Genomic DNA, 21,284 nt, shown 5'->3' with positions numbered 1-21,284 from the left:
AGCTGGCCTGAAACCAGGAATTATATTATTGGCGAAGAAGTCCTATGAACTCCCTTGGAGAATTTAAAGAACATTATGAAGTGTATAAATCAAACCCTGAAAACCCTGATATTGGACAGAAGGGAAGAAGGAAATGGAGCAGTGTAGAAGATAATTGAACAATATCTCGTAATCAAAGGAATGAAGCTAGACATCACAATCATGAGGAAAACCCTTTTGCAGGAAATTAATAATTATAGCAGACGAGGAGACAACCAAGGCAATCAAATGAACCACAGAGGGCTCCACATAAATCAGAGGCTGATGGACAAGATTCCCATTCCTAGGTTGGATGCCTGTAACAAAGCTACGAGGGCATGGAAGGCAAGTTGATGGCCAACCAAAATAACCAACTGGGACCAACCTGTGACCACGTTTTATCATAATTTTAAGGCTTGTAACCAAGAAGACTACTTCTTAGCCTTCAAGAACATGGAATGTCAAGGCGTAGTGGAATATTACTCGAGGGAATTTCATCAAACCAGCTTGCTGGCAGAAAAAATTTCGCCCAAGCATGTGTATATCAATGGATTGAAGGTGTCCATTAAGGGGTATGTTAAGGCTTTGAAGCCTATTACCTTGGAGGAGGCCCTTCAACAGGCAGAGACCTATTCAGAAGTTAGCAATCAATTTACAACTAGTTTAGCAGTAGAAGTTGACTCTAAATGTAATGAAAAACCCAACTCCTCTCTAATGTTTGTTGGAAATAACACTGAGAGGGGGGGTGAATCAGTATTATCAAGTTCTTTTAACAAATCTTCCTTATTTATGCTTTGAATTATTTTTGCATATCAGTACCATAAAATAATGAGCATGAACAAGAAAAACAGATAGTGACACCAAAGAACACCAGATATAAGGTGGAAACCCAATGTGGGTGAAAACCACCTGCTGCAATATGTCTCTATCTTCTTTCAAATTAGAAACTCCTTTTACAATGATTTTGTACTGGTGCAGTCCTTTACCAGTACACAGGCTGCAACCTGCAGAGAGCTACAACTCTCTCTCGTTTTCCAGTCTTTCCTGGAAGGGAGCTACAACCCCCTACTTCTTTTCTTACAAGGACCACTTTTCATAAATTTTCAAACTGGATCCATAAGCATCAAATGATCATCAAGTACATGTAAATTACACAGTCAACTGCAGTAACCAGATCAACAATAACAGAACTAACCCAGAACACCTTATGAACAGAAAAATTCAGTCAACAGAAGATCTTAAGACAAATACGCAGTTTTTCTTTCTCTGGCCTGCGTCGCTACGCACTCCACTTTCTGCTTCCCTGCGTATACCCGCAGAGAGCCTTCTGCTGCACCGCGTACCCACGCACTGCTTCTTCAATCGCGTTGCGTACTGTTACTGTAGGTACGCACCCAGAGACACTATCGCGCCGCGTACTGTCACTGAAGCCACGCACTCAAAGATACTATCGCGCCGTGTACTTTTACTGTGCCTACGCACCTGAACCTTTGTCGCGTTGCGTACCCACGCAGTTCTCCTTCTGCTCTGCGTACCCACGCAGTGCCCCTTCCTCTGTTCTGCGTACCCACGCAGCTCTCCTGTTTCTGCTCTGCGTACCCACACACCTGTACCGTTAAACACCTGCGTACTTCGGATTAGGGCCGAATTGGCAGTCCACCACCGTGCCACAGTTAGTCAAATGCCCAGATCTGATCATGCGCTCGAGAGATCACCCTTCACAGATTCGCTTTCAACTTTACTTTCATATAAATCAAGCTTTTAAAACAATAACCCAATATCAGATCTCAAGATATTCAATTTGCAAAAGATACTTAGCCAAGTGATCTCCTTTGCTTTATATAAGCAAGCTCCTCCTAAAGTCATGGATCAATACCATAGATAACCAATACCAGGGGCCCAAAAACATGGGGCTCAATAGTAATAATAATATAAAGCAATACCACGGGCCAAAACCATAGAATCAAGAGCGGCGGGCTAAATACCACGGGCCAAACATAGGAAACCCCACGTGAACGCGCTTCTCTGCCTTGAAGTAAGTGAAACTGGGGGTACGCACCTCCTAAACGGGTGACCTGCGTGTCTGGCCACGGTCTCTTCACGGTGTACCTACGTGTACGCATCTTCTGAACTGTTCTCCTGCGTACTTCTTAATTTTCAACATTTTGAAAGCCTGATCAGAGCATTGCCACGGGTGTTGCCATCAAGTACAACATTTGTAACATAGAGCCATACCAGAATCATAATGCCAACAATCTCCCCCTTTGGACTTGATGGCAACCTCAAAATCTTCAGCTTCATTCTCCCCCTTTGACATCAAGGGCAAAGGGTGATGCTCCCCCTAAGAACATGAACCATGAAAGAAATAGAGACATATTGCAGCTATATTTAGACCAGCATCCATGATCTCCTCCTGTACATCCTCCATAATGCCAACAATGCATTATATGCTCCCCCTGAACCTGTGCCATTTTATCTTCAATCAAACTGCAACCCAGCACATGTACGCATATACCCCAGATGAACCTTGCGTACAACCATCAATCAAAAGAGATTCAATAAGATGATGCATCAACAACCCCCAGCTTTTTCCTGAGGTATTCAAAAGTCTCCCTAGGCAATGGTTTGGTGAGTATATCAGCAACTTGTTCCTTAGAAGGAACATACTCCAACTTGACCTTCTGTTCAAGCACTTGTTCGCGGAGAAAATGATACTTGATTGGTATGTGCTTGGTTTTTGAATGCATGACTGGGTTCTTTGAGATGCTGATTGCACTTGTGTTATCACATAAGATGGAGATAGGTGGTGTACAAGTGATTTGAAAATCCTGCAAGGTCTGCATCATCCAAAGGAGTTGAGTGCAGCAAGATGCAGCAGCAACATATTCCGCTTCAGCTGTAGACAAGGCAATCGAACTCTGTTTCTTGCTGAACCAAGATACTAATCTGGAACCCATAAAGAACGCACCACCACTTGTGCTCTTCCTGTCATCCACGCTGCCGGCCCAATCTGCATCTGTATAAGCATGAAGTGTGAGATCTGTATCTCTAGGATACCATAAGCCATAATTTTGTGTCCCTTGAAGATATTTGAAAATTCTCTTCACTGCCTGAAGATGAGTCTCCTTTGGATTTGCCTGAAATCTTCCAACTATTCCTACTGCATGCATGATGTCGGTCGGGTACCTGTCAAATAAAGTAGACTTCCAATCATAGATCTGTAGGTTGGTTGATGTACTGTTGCAGATTCATCATTTGCACTGAGGCTACATCCTGTGACCATGGGTGTACATACGGGTTTTGCATCTTCCATGCCATATTTCTTCAAAATCTGTTTGAGATACTTGGTTTGAGACAAAAAGATTCCTCCTTCTTTTTGTTGGATTTGCAAACCAAGGAAATATGTCAGTTCTCCCAGCAAGGACATTTCAAATTCTTTCTGCATGACCAAGGCAAAGCTTTGACTCATAGCTTCTTCATTGCTGCCAAAGATAATGTCATCTACATACACAACAAGTATTAGCAATTTGTCATCTTCAACTTTTATATAAAGATTGCTATCTGCTGATCCTTTTGAAAAACCTTGTTGATGAAGATATTTGTCCAAACGATAGTACCAAGCCCTTGGAGCTTGTTTGAGACCATAGAGAGCCTTTTTCAATCTGCATACAAGATTTGGATCATTTCCAAGAATGAACCCATCTGGCTGCTCAATGTATACTTCTTCCAAGTCTCCATTCAGAAAGGCTGATTTCACGTCCATTTGAAATACTTTGAAGTTTTGAAAGCTTGAGAGAGCAAGGAACATTCGGATGGCCTCAAGTCTTGCAACTGGAGCAAAGGTTTCTTCAAAATCTATTCCTTCTTGCTGCGCATACCCTTTACAAACAAGTCTGGCCTTGTTTCTAATTACTTCTCCATTTTCATTCAATTTATTTTTTAAGACCCATTTTGTCCCTATAACATTTTTATCTTTTGGTCTAGGAACCAACTCCCAAGTGTTATTCTTTTCGATCTGCTCAAGTTCTTCATCCATTGCTTTGACCCAACATTCATCTTTGCATGCCTCTTTCACATTTTGTGGTTCAGTGGAAGAGAGTAATGCCAAATAGCTTGAGGCTTCTGCAATTGTTCTTCTTGTTTGTACACCTACTTCTTTCTGCCCCACAATCTGAGATTCTGGATGATTCTTCTGAACATATCTGGATGGAGTCTTCTCTTCTATTCTTGTCTGCTCCTCTGGTTCTTCTTGAGGTTCTTCTTCTTCATCATTCTGTCTTTGAGGGTAGCCTTCATCTTCTTCGATGTCTTCATGATGTACTTGCTTAGGAATGTATCCCTTCTCATCAACCACTACATCAATGTTGTCAACAATTCTGCCAAGTCTTTTATTGTAGCACTTGTATGCTTTGCTATGAGGAGAATAACCAAGAAGAATGCCTTCATCTGCTCTAGGTTCAAGTTTTCCAAGTTGCTCATCAGTATTCTTAATATAACATTTGCTCCCAAAGATTTTGAAGTGCTTTACCGAAGGAGTCTCACCACACCAGAGCTCATGAGGGGTTTGAGTGTTGTTCACCCGGACATTTGTTTTGTTGAGAATAACAACCGCAGCATGTGCAGCTTCTCCCCAGAAAGTTGCGGGAGTTCCCGACTCATCAAGCATAGCACGAGCCATTTGTTGGACTGTTTTGTTCATTCTTTCCACAACTCCATTTTGCTGAGGAGTTCTAGCTGTAGAGAATTCTCTTCTTATCCCATGTTCTTCACAGAAATCGAAAAATTCATTTGAGGTAAACTCCCCACCTCTGTCGGATCTGAGGCACTTAATTTTGTGTCCTGATTCATTTTCAACCAAGGCTTTGAAGGATTTGAATTTTTCGAATGCTTCATCTTTGTGCTTCATAAGTCCTAACCAGACAAACCTAGAGAAATCATCAATGAATAATATCAAGTATTCTTCTCCTCGAGGTGTCCTTTTCCTGAATGGACCACATGTATCTGTATGAACTAGCTCAAGAGGCCTGCTGGCTGATCCTTCCTTCTCTGGAAAGTTAGTTCTGGTTTGCTTTCCAAACTGACCTGATTTGCATATGGTGTTGTCTGGAATTTTGATATCTGGAAGATCGCGAACTGCCTGATATTTGCATGCTTTCCTTATTTGTGAAAAGCTTAGATGCCCCAACCTCCGATGCCATAACCAGTGCTCATCATCCTTGCTCAGATAGCATTGTTGTTGTCCTTCTTCAAATATGTACAGATTATTTGGAGTTCTTTTACCTTTGATCACTGTTTTACCTGTATCAAGATCACGAACAAGACATCCATTTGATCTGAATATCACCTCGGTTCTTTGATCACACATCTGGCTGACACTTAGAAGATTATGCTTCAATCCATCAACATACAAAACATTTCCAGCCTTGACCTTTTCTTTTAACTGAGCAATGCCTTTTCCTTTTATAGTTGCAGGAATATCATTTCCAAAAGAAACTTTCTTTCCTTTTTCTAGAGCAGAATATGACTCAAGTTTTTCTTTATCACCTGTCATATGCTTCGAACATCCACTGTCAATGTACCATAGATTTTCTTGTCCTTCTGCATAAAATGCTATCCCACATCTTTCTGTTTGTGGTTCCTTTATTCTCCATGTTTTGGTGCTTCAGGCTTGTTCCTTTGTCTGCTGAAACCTGCTCCTGCATTCAGAATCTTTATGACCAAAGTTATTGCAAATAGAACATTCAACTTCATTTTCAAGAGCCGAAAAGTTGTTATAGGTCCTTTTTGTAATCCCGGTCATACTTCTTTGTTTTTGAGCTTCTCTAGTCATGATTGTTTTATATGCAACACATTGAGCTGCTTTGTGACCAAAGTTATGGCAAGAGAAACATTGTCCATTGAAGAAACTTCTGCGGTTATCAAATCTACCGGCCAAATGATTGTAATTTCTATTGTCATCCATTCTTGAACCAAATTGAGAAGATTTTACCTGTGGCTGGTTGTAGCTTTTGTTCACCCTTAAGACGGATTGCCCCTAATAGTCTTTGTTTGCAATTCGTCCCTGCTTCACCTGATGGTCTCCATTGTGCTTTTGCTCATTCCTTCTTGCTGCATCAAGATAACTTTTTGAGGTGGATGCTTGAGAAGTTTCTCCATTATAGCCCAGACCTGTCTTGTTTAGAGGAGAACGTTGTACATTGATAATCTCATCCAAAGTTTCAGATCCTTTGACAAACTTAAGATTAATAGCTTTTGTTTTCTCAATCTCTTTTCTAAGACCAACAATTTCACCTTCTAATTTTTCAAGATGTTTTTCCTTTTCATCAATTTGAAATTGTAGAGTATCAATGATCATATTCTTTTCTTCTATACATCTCTTGAGTTTAGTAATTTCTTCATAAAGGCTATCCACATCTATAGCATCCATATAATCATCATCTTCAAATGCCATTAACAGTTTATAGTCATTACCTCGTTCATCTTCATCACTATTTGATAGACCATCACTATCTTCATGAGTGTAGTAGCTTTTCTTATTTGCACTCTGTTTCTTGTTCCATCTAGCAGGTTCCTTTCCTTTATCCTTATAAGGACATTTTGCAGCATAATGACCTACTCTTCCACAAGCAAAGCATTTAAAAAGTAACTTACCTCTGAACCTTCCAGAACCCCTTTGAAGATTTCTGACAAAATTTGATTCTTCTTCTTCTTCTTCTGGCACGTGACTTGCTTCATAATAATCTCCTTTGCCTGAAGCCTTGAAAGCAGCTTCTCTTCTATCTGAAGGACCTCCCTTTCTCATTTCATAAGCCGTTAGAATTCCGTGAAGCTGAGACATAGTAAGAATTCGTAGATTTTCCTTTTCTTCTATTGCAGACACTTTAGATTCAAACTTGGGGGACAATGATCTTAGAACTTTTTCAACCACAATAACCTCTTTTATTTCTTCACCCAAGTTTTTCATGCAATTAACAATCTCATCTACCCGAAGAAAATAGTTAGCCACACTTTCATCATTATACATCCTGAGATTCTCATACTGAATCCTGAGAGTTTGAAGTTTAGCACACTTTACCTGTTCATCTCCTTCGTAGCTCAAACAATCTTGTCCCATATTTCTTTTGCGGATTTATATTGCATAACCTTTACGAATTCTATTTGAGATAAGCATCCCAGCAAAGTATTGACTGCTTTAGCATTTGTTTCATATTTCTTCTTTTCAGCCGTATCTGTAGGAGTAGCTGAAGGAAAAGTGTAGCCTGTATCTATGATATCCCAAACTTTTGTACCAAGAGATTGAAGATAGGCAGTAACTCTTACCTTCCAATAATTGAAGTTTGTCCCATCAAAAATTGGTGGCCTGATTGATGCTTCCCTCTCGTAGTTGCTCATGATGAATGATCTTCCTTCAAGCGATCAAGCTTCTCCGAAGGACCGGCTCTGATACCAATTGTTGGAAATAATACTAAGAGGGGGGGTGAATCAGTATTATCAAGTTCTTTTAACAAATCTTCCTTATTTATACTTTGAATTATTTTTGCATATCAGTACCATAAAATAATGAGCATGAACAAGAAAAACAGATAGTCACACCAAAGAACACCAGATATAAGGTGGAAACCCAATGTGGGTGAAAACCACCTGCTGCAATATGTCTCTATCTTCTTTCAAATTAGAAACTCCTTTTACAATGATTTTGTACTGGTGCAGTCCTTTACCAGTACACAGGCTGCAACCTGCAGAGAGCTACAACTCTCTCGTTTTCCAGTCTTTCCTGGAAGGGAGCTACAACCCCCTACTTCTTTTCTTACAAGGACCACTTTTCATAAATTTTCGAACTGGATCCATAAGCATCAAATGATCATCAAGTACATGTAAATTACACAGTCAACTACAGTAACCAGATCAACAATAACAAAACTAACCCAGAACACCTTATGAACAGAAAAATTCAGTCAACAGAAGATCTTAAGACAGATACGCAGTTTTTCTTTCTCTGGCCTGCGTCGCTACGCACTCCACTTTCTGCTTCCCTGCGTATACCCGCAGAGAGCCTTCTGCTGCACCGCGTACCCACGCACTGCTTCTTCAATCGCGCTGCGTACTGTTACTGTAGGTACGCACCCAGAGACACTATCGCGCCGCGTACTGTCACTGAAGCCACGCACTCAAAGATACTATCGCGCCGCGTACTTTTACTGTGCGTACGCACCTGAACCTTTGTCGCGCTACGTACCCACGCAGTTCTCCTTCTTCTGCTATGCGTACCCACGCAGTGCCCCTTCTTCTGTTCTGCGTACCCACGCAGCTCTCCTGTTTCTGCTCTGCGTACCCACGCACCTGTACCGTTAAACACCTGCGTACTTCGGATTAGGGCCGAATTGGCAGTCCACTAGCGTGCCACAGTTAGTCAGATGCCCAAATCTGATCATGCGCTCGAGAGATCACCCTTCACAGATTCGCTTTCAACTTTACTTTCATATAGATCAAGCTTTTAAAACAATAACCCAATATCAGATCTCAAGATATTCAATTTGCAAAAGATACTTAGCCAAGTGATCTCCTTTGCTTTATATAGGCAAGCTCCTCCTAAAGTCATGGATCAATACCATAGATAACCAATACCAGGGGCCCAAAAACATGGGGCTCAATAGTAATAATAATATAAAGCAATACCACGGGCCAAAACCATAGAATCAAGAGCGGCGGGCTAAATACCATGGGCCAAACATAGGAAACCCCACGTGAACGCGCTTCTCTGCCTTGAAGTAAGTGAAACTGGGGGTACGCACCTCCTGAACGGGTGACCTGCGTGTCTGGCCGCGGTCTCTTCACGGTGTACCTGCGTGTACGCATCTTCTAAACTGTTCTCCTGCATACTTCTTAATTTTCAACATTTTGAGAGCCTGATCAGAGCATTGCCACGGGTGTTGCCATCAAGTACAACATCTGTAACATAGAGCCATACCAGAATCATAATGCCAACAATGTTGAATATTGGCCCATCAAAAGCCAAATTTTTGGGCCCTAATCTTCTTGATGATTTACATTCAAAAGGGCTCTACTGCACTTGCATAGAAAACTGGTCCTTGGGGCAGAAATGCAAAGGCATCCAAATAGATTCATATGATTGAGATTGTTAATGAAAAAGAAAATGAAGCAGTTGACAGCAATCAAGAGGAATTAACAGCCATGGAAGAGAATATTGTGGATGAAGAAGACCAGGAAAAACACCATCTCTCTGGCTGCCATGTTTGGAATTACTCATGTTGAAATTCTGATGTTCTATGTTGTTACAATCACTTAAATCCATAACTTCTTTATGCTACAAAATAAGTTAAGTAATTGTAGATAGAACATAAATGATATAAACCATATGCACAATGGAAGACAACCAAGAAATCAATGGGATGCAGAGAAGTTAAGTCAATGATCAGGGCAAAACCCACAAGGGAAAAACCCAACCAGATTCTTCTTCTATTAGAAATCAATTGTTCAGCAAAGATACAAAGTACAATGAGAGAATGAAGAATTTCACCCAAATCTGAAAAAGATCTCTGATAACAGTAACTGATGCAAACACTGAATCACTTTGGCTCTCCAAGATTTGTTCTTGCTCTTCAAGACTCTCTCTCTCTCTTTCTAGACTCTCAAACTCTCTTTTCCTCAAGTTCGAATTCTCCTTTCACAAGCACAAGTGTGTGTATCAAGTGAGGATGAGAGGCACAAACATATATGAAGAGCAAGACGGTTGAATTCACGAGGGAACAACTCCTATGCCTTGAAGAGGAGTTACATATGCCAAAATAGGAGTGTAACTTATGCCCTAAAGGAGAGGAGCGTAACTTATGCATTTAGAAGAGAAGTGTAACTTATGCATTAAAGAGGTGTAAGAGGAATCTTTTTATGACGAGTCATTATAGTGTGTAAGAGATTGTAAAAGGTGCATAAGAGAATTAAAGAAAGAGATGAACGAATCCATTAAAAGAGAGAGAGTAACATATGCATTCATTAAGAGGAGTTACATATGACATGATTGAGAGACTTGAATTTCTTTTTAATAATAATATAATAATATCTTAAAGAGGATAATAGTAATAATAATAACAATATTGATGATTAAGTTAAAAATTAAATAATTGAGATTGATTGAGGACAAGTAATTTTCCATCATATACATGATTTCAAATTGATGGAAGGTGATTTACTATTTTGGGAAAGTCATGATTGCAAATATAGACATGACTTTCTATTTTTAGAAAGTCGCTTTAGAAAGGTCAGAAATGAAATTTTATTCAAGGAAATTCATCCCATAGCTGCCAATTTTCAACAACTCAATACCATGCTGAGGGGAAGAAAAACAAAGTGAAGGGTATAGCTGTAGTGACCCCCATCGATTCAAGCAACACTCGTAACTTCATAGAGGCAAAATTGGTGACATCCATGGGCATAAAAGTTGACCCATTACAAAATTTCCAAGTATCAGTGGGCAATGAAAGTATGAAGCGCAAAGAGATGAACAAAAGGGATGAACTTGCAGTTAGACAGCTATTAGTTAAGCTTTGACTTTTATGTTGTGGCTTTAATGGGGGTAGATATGGTCAGAGGAGCTCAATGAGTAAAGACCTTGGGTGAATTCTACATGAATCTGAGGGATCCATCACTAATATTTGACGCAGGGCAGCAGCTTATTATAAACTGATTTCAACAAACAAAATGTCCAAACAGCTTCCTAAGAACAAACTATGTTTCATTTTCAACTGTAATTCCTTGAAGGCCTTGGATGGTAAGTTTAAGATTCAGCAAACAGAAATACAAAAAGAAATGCAACAGAGGATTGATGTTAATTTTAAGTTTGTTCTATGCTTAGAGCAATTTATTTCAATTTTCACAGTTAGCTCAATATCTTTTCAAGATTAGCAATCACATCAGCATTAAAGTAAACTGCAGATAGAACATAAACATAAATCGCAGAAGGCAAGCCAAGACAAGAGGACACAAGATGTGGCGCTAGCCAGGGACAAACCCCAATGTGGGGAAACCCTTGATCAATTCTTCTTATATGTTCTTCAATAGTTCAGCAGAGAGAGATAGTACATATACATCAGAAGTCAACACTTTGACTTGACAAGATAAGAGATCAGACATCAGAGATCTTCACCATGAAGATAACACAATGCAACAGATGATAGGCCTAGAGCAGCTCAACCAATTGCCCAGAATACTGAAGCTTTCCTTCTATAACACTCTTCCTCCTTTGCTGCTTCACTGATCATGTCAAGTCTGCCCATCTGGCAACTTGTGTAAGTTGAAAGGACTGAAGCATTTCATAGCAGACCTGGACACTGAATAGAGCACAAACACTGTGAGCTACAGCATTCTAAATCAACCCCACAGTCCATCTATTGACTGCAGCTTGCCTGCACATATTTACTCCAACGATACCCTGCCTTATAGGGTCTGAACGCAGCACTTAAGGAGGCCTCCAACTGTTGGCTATGGCCTGCGGCCTAGCCCAGCAGTTGATTGTAACCTTGTCCCTTCATACAATGATCCAATCAGCCTTCAAGCAGCAGCCTCATAGTTCCTCCTCATTGGATACTTTTGCCCAGCATATCATACCCAAACATGGCCCTGTTGTCACCTTCAACAACAGCAGCTAGGTGACTGTGTAAGGCTTCTTTCTGGACAGCAACCAACTGTTAGTATTGCCTATGACCATCCTCCTAAAGCTGTGGATCATCCTCTAGCTGTGAAACAGCAAGGGCTTCCTAGAACAGTCATCCTCAATTGCGGATTGAGGCCTTTAATGATAGCGTATTTAAGACACCTTATTACAGCGAACAAGGGCTTCTTTGTCACCCTTCACTGCGTATTAAGGTCACCTCTTCTTGACAGCGTTTAGGGCTTATGACTGTGCTTTGAAACAGCAGTTAGGGCATCTCCCTTTAGCCCTACGTTTAGATTTCTTCCTAACTGTTTGAGGGCTTCATTATGACAGCGTAATTCATCTCCCTTTTGCCTGCGGCCAGATCTCCTCACTGCACTTCCAGCGTATAGGACTCTTCTCCTAGAGTCTCCATTATGACAGCATATTAGAACCTTTAAGGATTGCGGATTAGGAGCTCCATAGACACCAGATCAAGGTTCTCTTCTTGCTGCGTTTGAGGGTCTCTTGAGACAACAAATTAGGGTCCCTTCATGACCTACGGCTAGGGCATTTGGGACAGCATATGAGGGCTTTACCTTCAGCTGTGTGAAGGCCTCTTTTACTGCGGCTAGGGCTCCCTCTAGGATTCCTTAGATTTGCGTTGAAGCTCCCTTAGACTAGAGAGCCTTTCCTTGGCTACGTTGAGGGCTTACACTTCACTGCCCTTCTTGACTGCGGCTAGGGCATGTCCAAGGCTTCTCCTTTAGGGCTGCATAGAAGGCATCTCCTCTAGACCTCCCCTTCCACCAAAAACCCAAACAAGTGGAGAGTGAGATCACAAGAGATGAGTATTAAATGACTTGAAGACCTCTCCTATTTATACTAAAACGTTGAGCACAAGTGGGGTTTATTTGGTTGCTGGCCGACCTTGACGAATTGTCCCATAACACTAATAAATTCATATCTCCATGAATATTTATCGGGGATGATCTTTAGATCAATCCTACACCTCTCGATAAGAGGGATCCAAGAAAAAAATCAGTTGCCATTAATAAGATGACCCACATGGAGTTTGGCCCTAGTTGCCAATTTTAACACTCCCTCTCAACTAGGGAGAACTCCATCCGCTGATCCATATGTCTGATTGTACTATCTCTGCTATCAGTACCTTGCACTGCTCTGCTGAACTCTGCTCTGTTGAGCTCTGCTCTGCTGAACCATGAAGAAGAAGAATTGAGAAAGAATGTCTCATACCATTCTATATTGACCCGAAGTCAGTTTCATATGAGGAGAGTGTGTCATGCCACTCTTACTGACCGGAAGTCAGTTCCATTTATCCCAGATCAATATCACAAGAGAGTGTCTCAAACCACTCATACTGATCCCAGATCAATGGAGGTCATCCTAGCATGAGGAGTACGGTAGATACAACAATGTGTCCATAGATAGTACTACTAATGGTCCCTAACCCATTTCCCTACTCATTGATCAGATGAGAGGTACTTCCCATGAGTCTCCGACTGCATGGGTAGGATGCCTCAACAGGAGAACTAATCATTCTGTCCTACAGAAGAACTAATCATCCTGGCTCACACGAGAACAAATCATCCTGTCCCAAAGTCGCTCGGGGTATCACAAGGAAAGGCTGAGCTATTCACCCTGTACACAGCGCACCATTAGGGGAGGGCGAGTCGCCCTATGGTCGTGTGTTTCTCCAATAAGTACTCCAAGCCCCCCAGAGCTCCTAGAGCTCAATGCATGCAACATGCAGGACCCTTATATTCGTCTCTCAACGACTCCAAGTCGTTCAGGAAAGTCACAAATTTGACCTTTCCCCGGGGCTTTGACAAAATGTCTGCAACCTGTACATCAGTCTCAATGCGATGGAGCCTCCTCGCTCATCGACTTACCATATCCCAGATAAGGTAGTATCTGATGTCTATATGCTGGAGCAATCATCAAATACAGGATTCCTCAACAATCGAATCCCCCCTTGGTTGTCACAGACGATCACGGTGGTATTCATCATGTGTAAAAACAGCTCACTGAAGAGCTTCAACAACCAGGTAGCTTCATACGAGATCATACTCGTGGCTATTTATTTGGTCTCGACGGTGCTTCTAGCAACCAACTTCTGCTTCCTGCTCATCCATGATATCGAAGCAGAACCCAAAAAGAACCCGCACTAAGAAGTGCTCTAGTGATCCTCCACGCTGCCAGCCCAGTCAGCATTCGAATAATCATGCAACTTCATATTTTAGGCAGTGTATCTCAATCCATGAGAGATTGTGCCCCGAAGATATCTCAGAAGATTCTCGGCACCAATTAAGTGAGGCTCAACCAAATATGAGCTCACCATGCTAGCTGCAAAACATATATCCAAACGGAAGTTCACCAAGAACATCAATGCAAATGAGTTTATGAAACTCAAAGGCATGTCCCAAATCTAGTCCAGCATCACCATCATATAACTGCTGAAAGTTAAGATCCTCAAGGTAGTCACAGGCTTGTAGTTTACCATTCCATATCCGAAATCCAACTCCCTCTTACTTTCCTCAAGGTAGTCACAGGCTTGTAGTTTACCATTCCATATCCGAAATCCAACTCCCTCTTACTTCTGCAAGTGAGAGGGTTTGCACCTGTCAGAAATAGGTCGTTCTCAGAAGGTGTTGGTATGAGAGGTCTATCATCCATAACCTTCAAACAATGGTTTGGATCAGCTTCACTCTTAGTGAATTTCAGCTTCATCTGACAGCTATCAATCCTCTCATATCAAACCCGAGGTGATTTGCTTCAAGCCATAGAGGGCTTTCTTCCACCTGCACACATGAGATTCCTGATCATGAATCTCAAACCTCCTCGGGTTGTTCCAAACCTGTGGACCTGCTATATGAGGGGAATGGTCCCCTTGTAAGATTTTCCTCCGGTACATCTCAAACATGTACCTTCATGTTCCTTTCGAATTCAGGCATCTCTGTCATCATCTAACTCACAGACCTCTGGTGCTATGTGTCAACTGACATGGTCCCCAATGGACTTTCTACAATTTGACACAAATTGCCAACCCTGAACCCACGAGTAAAAGCATCTTTGAAAATTCTTTTTTCAAACACGTACCTTTCCATCGATGAATGGCACCCTAAAACCTTTGACTTCCATTGCCGAAATGGAGACCATGATCTTCTTGCGATCAAGTACATAAAAGAGATTATGTAAATAAATCGAGTTACCCTCATTCAATTGAGGGGTAACACCCTTTCCAGGATAGGTGGCATCGGCTCCAAGTATGATCCCATGAATGTTTCCATCTCTACCAAATTAGAGAGAGAGCACCCTTCTATCCAATGGAGTGCCTTGAAGCACTAAAATCAATAAGCCAGATTCCCAAAGAATCTGAAGGAGAGGGCCAATACAAGATAACACTTCTTTATCTTCTCGGAAACAACGTTTGATTCTTCATACCTAGGGTTCCTTGCTTTCTCTGAAGAGTCGGTCGTTTCCTTGATGACCTGCACTGTCATTCCTCTGATCATTGAAGATGTCCCTGGAATGATTGTTATCATCATCAAGTGATGTGTCCCTGCCATTCGGACACTCCTTCGCATAATGGCCGAACTTATTTCAACCAAGGCATCTGCCTTTTCTTCCTCCCTTAGATCCAGACTTCCCATAGAAGTGATCTTTAGGTAGGCCATTAGAAACTTCCGCTACACCATTCTGATAATATTCTTTGCTTCGACTTCACCCTTGGTGAATTAGAAAAGGGATGAGGAATCCATTAATCCTTTTGTCCTTTCCCAACTGCCTTCGATGATTGCTCTTTCACTCTTGCTTGGGCTTTGTCATCACCTCAGCTCTGATACCATGTTAATTTTAGGTATGTTCTATATTTAGAGCAATTTATTTCAATTTTCACAGTTAGCTCAATATCTTTTCGAGATTAGCAATCACATCATCATTAAAGTAAACTGCAAATAGAACATAAACATAAATCACAGAAGACAAGCCAAGCCAAGAGGACACAAGATGTGGCGCTAGCTAGGGACAAACCCCAATGTGGGGAAACCCTTGATCAATTCTTCTTATATGTTCTTCAATAGTTCAGCAGAGAGATAGTACATATACATCAAAAGTCAACACTTTGACTTGACAAGATAAGAGATCAAACATCAGAGATCTTCACCATCAAGATAACACAATGCAATAGATGATAGGCCCAGAGCAACTCGACCAATTGCCCAGAACACTGAAGCTTTCTTTCTATAACGCTCTTCCTCCTTTGCTGCTTCAATGATCATGTCAAGTCTGCTCATCTGGCAACTTGTGTTAGTTGAAAGGACTGAAGCATTTCATAGCAGACCTGGACACTGAATAGAGCACAAACACTGTGAGCTACAGCATTCTAAATCAACCCCGCAGTCCATCTATTGACTGCAGCTTCCCTACACATATTTACTCCAACGATACCCTGCCTTATAGGGTCTGAACACAACACTTAAGGAGGCCTCCAACTGTTGGCTATGGCCTGCGGCCTAGCCCAGCAGTTGACTGTAACCTTGTCCCTTCATACAATGATCCAATCAGCCTTCAAGCAGCAGCCTCATAGTTCCTCCTCATTGGATACTTTTGCCCAGCATATCATACCCAAACATGGCCCTGTTGTCACCTTCAGCAACAGCAGCTAGGTGATTGTGTAAGGCTTCTTTTTGGACAGCAACCAACTGTTAGTATTGCCTATGACCATCCTCCTAAAGCTGCGATCACCTCTAGCTGTGAAACAGCAAGTAAGAGCTTCCTAGAACAGTCATCCTCAATTGCGAATTGCGGCCTTTAATGGTAGCGTATTTAAGACACCTTATTACAGCAAACAAGGGCTTCTTTGTCACCCTTCACTGCGTATTAAGGTCACCTCTTCTTGACAGCGTTTAGGGCTTATGACTGTGCTTTGAAACAGCAGTTAGGGCATCTCCCTTTAGCCCTACATTTAGATTTCTTCCTAACTGTTTGAGGGCTTCATTATGACAGCATAATTCATCTCCATTTTGCCTGCGGCCAGATCTCCTTACTGCACTTCCAGCATATAGGACTCTTCTCCTAGAGTCTCCATTATGACAGCGTATTAGAACCTTTAAGGATTGCGGATTAGGAGCTCCATAGACACCAGATCAAGGTTCTCTTCTTGCTGCGTTTGAGGGTCTCTTGAGACAGCAAATTAGGGTCCCTTCATGACCTGCGGCTAGGGCATTTGGGACAGCATATGAGGGCTTTACCTTCAACTGTGTGAAGGCCTCTTTTACTGTGGCTAGGGCTCCCTCTAGGATTCCTTAGATTTGCGTTGAAGCTCCCTTAGACTAGAGAGCCTTTCCTTGGCTGCGTTGAGGGCTTACACTTCACTGCCCTTCTTGACTGCGGCTAGGGCATGTCCAAGACTTCTCCTTTAGGGCTGCGTAGAAGGCATCTCCTCTAGACCTCCCCTTCCACCAAAAACCCAAACAAGTGGAGAGTGAGATCATAAGAGATGAGTATTAAATGACTTGAAGACCTCTCCTATTTATACTAAAACGTTGAGCACAAGTGGGGTTTATTTGGTTGCTGGCCGACCTTGACGAATTGTCCCATAACACTAATAAATTCATATCTCCATGAATACTTATCGGAATCGGATGATCTTTAGATCAATCCTACACCTCTCGATGAGAGGGATCCAAGAAAAATATCAGCTGCCATTAATAAGATGACCCACATGGAGATTGGCCCTGGTTGCCAATTTTAACAATTGATGACTTTGCAGATGTATTCCAAGATCTGCCCTATGGACTGCCACCAGATAGAGGAAAGATCTACCACCATAAGAGGAAACATAAGAAGGCCCATATATCTTACAACACCCAACACGACAATTGTTTACGGATAAAGCAATTCAAGGAGAGAGGATTGTTACAATAATCAAGGATAAGGAGCACATAATTGCAGGTACTCAATCAGTCAGTCGTAAAAAAATATTACCCATCCATTAAGTCTGTCAATCATACAGTCAGATTAATTATGTCAATCAGTTTGGCTAACAAATAAACGATTGACGAAAAGGGTCAATAAGCTCATCAGATAGATTACTTATGTCAATTAGTTTATTAACATCAGTCGTTCTAATTAAGGAAGAAGTGTGCTTTTGCAACAAAGAGGTTTCTGGGCTTTAGAAGGGAGGCTCTTTAGAACGTCCGTCATTGCTGGTAGTCTGGAAGAGACTATTTGGGCCATCAATATGACAGTGCTCTGCAGGGAACACTGGCAAGCCACTCTCTATTTGCCAATCAAGAAAAGAATACCAGAGGAGATCAAGCTAGTCATGATCAGGTGTTCCTTTTGCAAAACGTTCATCATATTTTTATAATAAACGATGGAAAGGGGTAGATGTAAAATCTTGGAGCTTCATGATGCATCTGCAAACTTGATGTGGCCATACGGCACCTCCCTCCCGTCCTTGAAGGCCACTGATTTGAACCGCTTGATGCTATGGTCACTCAGCATTTAGACAGCTTCTGTTATAATCTTGCCATTAAGTATGATACTTTAGTAGGATAGTAACCAAGCTAAAATTTTCAATTTTGGTTATGCCCATTTTGTTGAGGGAAATTGTGGCAGATACTGTCAATCAAGTTTTGAGTATATGTGACCCTCAAACTCATTTGGAGGGTCCAAAATCTATTACTCCTCTGTCCTTATATTTTGTGAATACACAGAAATATAAATATGCCTTTTACATTCTTTCCAATGAAATACACTTCATGGGGAAATCTGCTGGACACTTCCCCTCCCGTCCTTGAAGGCCACTGATTTGAACCATTTGATGCTGCTATGGTCACTCAGCATTTAGACAGCTTCTGTTATAATCTTGCCATTAAGTATAATACTTTAGTAGGATAGTAACCAAGCTAAAATTTTAAATTTTGGTTATGCCCATTTTATTGAGGGAAATTGTGGCAGATACTGTCAATCAATTTTTGAGTATATGTGACCCTCAAACTCATTTGGAGGGTCCAAAATCTATTACTCCTCTGTCCTTATATTTTGTGAATACATAGAAATATAAATATGCCTTTAACATTCTTTCCCATGGGAAAATCTGCTGGGCACTTCCCCTCATTACAAGGATGGTACCCAAGGTAACCTGGATTCTACAGAAGCTTGAAATGTTATCAATGCAGGGCTCAAAACCATTACAACAATATACTTGTTAAAAACTCAACATGTCACTTTCAGGAATTGAACCTAGGTGGGGAGGACAACATTCCTCACAACCACTTGGGCTAGACCCTATTGACAGATATACCTTTTACTTACCATGCATGTGTAAGTATATACTATATATCATTCCAATGGATGTTTAGGAAGCAGTGCTACATTTCCATTGCTAGCAAACCACATCATTCAGTACATTTTATACCAGTAATAAAAGGATTATTCTTCTAATGGATAAAAACCAAGTTACAAAATAAATAACATGCACACAGGCAGTCAAATCACAAGTTTAACGAAAGGACTAAAGTAAAGGATTCCCTTTAAATCACATATGCTAGGCAGAGGATGCACAAATTCAAATATACACAAATCTACAATTAGAAAATTGACAAACAACCATTTTTGTTCCTTTTTTTTATGCTACTCTTTTTTGTAAAGTCCCATTCAATATAAAGATGCCCACATGCCCACCCGGAACGTGCAAACACACACAAACACTTAGAAACCAGAAAACCTTAAAGAATGGTATTGTGTAAAGAAAGTACATTTTCATGTTCCATATGGCATAGAAGCTTAATTTCGCGAAGAGTCCTCTTTGCATCAATTCTGTTATCAAAAGCATTGCCAATTTTCTTAATTGCAACTTCCTCATTTGTCTCCGAGTTCACTGCCGAACTGTAAACGAAACCAACAAAGTGAAGTTATATGAAAACAATGATAGTGACAAAATCAAGTTGTGCTTAAGCAAACTCTTTAAAAACTACAAAAGCTGCAATAAAATTGATCATGAGACACCATATTTTTATTAAGTAAACTTGTGTGAAGGATTGGCTGTTCGAGCGTCAGTGGTCCGCTAACCCTCTTATTAATGTGCGGCAGTCGTCACATATGCGTTTCTAACCATAACAATTACAGGGGGGAAGTTGCATAAACACAACAATTAGCAGTTGCAATGAAGATTATGCAAAGACGTTGTTAATGGAACGATGGAGCAAGTTTAAGATGAGTGTCACTTTATGTTAATAATCGCATATGATTACTTTAACTGTAATATAGACAGCAAGTAAATTAGTCGTGCTAGATGATTCAGGTGTAGAACTTAACCATACTTAATTCAATTGCCTGTGATCATAGTAATAAGACTTGCCGTAATAAGTCAAACGGCTTGCTTGCTCGACTTGCCGAAATTTATATGCTCACACAGCAATTCTTCAAGGATTCTTAAAAAAATAATATGAACTAATCGAATACATAATACTGTTCACCTACGTAGCTACTGCAAGCTTACCAAAAAAAAAAAAACCATAGTGGCATATGCCTAGCTAAAGATTTTGTTCTCCGTTCTAAGGAACAATGAAAACAGTTTTACCGTTCTTATCCAATATTCAACATATATTTACAGTACAGAAGCTTTGAACCCTAACATTAAGAAGGGAAAAAAAGACGAAGCAAGCAGTCGCGGGTTCAATTCACACCAAAATTGAGATAGGGTTTATTTTGCCACGATATGTCTAAGAAAGATCAGCATTAAATACGTGACCTCAAGTATCGGCAAACAGAAACAGAACAGGGATAAGCATTTAATTTCGGGAACTAAATTAAAAAACGAACCTTAAAAACTGCATCCGAGAATTGTACGGGGAGCTTACTTACCAGACAATGCCATATGCGCCGCGGCCGATAGGTCGTATGGGGGGGATGTACTTGGAGAAGACCTCGAAGAGGTTCCCAAAGATATTATACTGCACATACTGACCGCCATGGGTCAGAATTCCCTGTATGTGACCGTCTACTGCCGCAGCGCCCGTTTCCATGGCGCTGTCTTCTAATTCTGCATCCAAGAACCCCAAACCAGCAGAGGCTTGTTATTCCGCGAGATGCCCAAAGGATGCAGGGGCAGGTAGGATTCCGATCGCACACGGAATTGGTATTCAAAAGCTGACGACTGCTTCGTTGTGCTTTCTAACAGTCGAATGGCGAAAGATTTCAGTGGGAGCAGCCTCGACCTGCTCTTTGGCCTTTTGTGATGTTGTACTCTTCTTCCTTCTGCGACACTTTTTGAGTTTAGGGTGGAGGTAATAACAACACAATTTTTAAAAATAATAAATAAAAAGAAATAGACGTAAGAACAATGTCCTCTAATCATATTTTTAAATTTTCTAATTTTGATTTTCAGTAATAATACATAAAGAAATGGAGGTAAGAACAATGGGCTCTCACCATATTTTAAAATTTTCTTATATTTTTAGGAAATGTGTTAACAGTTAATTTAACTTATAATATTTGTTGAGGAAAGTTGTTAATAATTTAACTTATTTGGTAAGTGATTTTGGAAAACAAATATCATTTATAGAATAAATTGTTTAAACTTTAAATC

The 21,284-nt window shown here is 40.8% G+C and overlaps 1 protein-coding gene across 1 annotated transcript in view; it reads right to left on the bottom strand.

Annotated features, from left to right (window-relative positions):
- The window catches only part of LOC149169151 (mitogen-activated protein kinase 4b), a 71,789-nt gene extending 50,819 nt beyond the window's left edge, over positions 1–20,970 (bottom strand). Inside the window, exons 1-2 of the mRNA XM_089428586.1 lie at positions 20,561–20,970; positions 19,453–19,582 (exon numbers count right to left, since the gene is read on the bottom strand). Coding sequence (XP_089284712.1) covers positions 19,453–19,582; positions 20,561–20,721 — 291 coding nt within the window. The 5' untranslated portion in view covers positions 20,722–20,970. The remainder of the gene's footprint in view (positions 1–19,452; positions 19,583–20,560) is intronic.
- Between the last annotated feature and the right edge of the window lie 314 nt (positions 20,971–21,284).

Source organism: Pinus tabuliformis, chromosome 4_2 (assembly GCF_031772625.1).
Source record: "Pinus tabuliformis cultivar Carrire ecotype Pingquan chromosome 4_2, CPIR1, whole genome shotgun sequence".
NCBI classification, from domain to species: Eukaryota; Viridiplantae; Streptophyta; class Pinopsida; order Pinales; family Pinaceae; genus Pinus; species Pinus tabuliformis.
The sequence above is the reverse complement of the archived record's forward strand: the minus strand, read 5'-3'. Positions and strand labels throughout refer to the sequence as shown.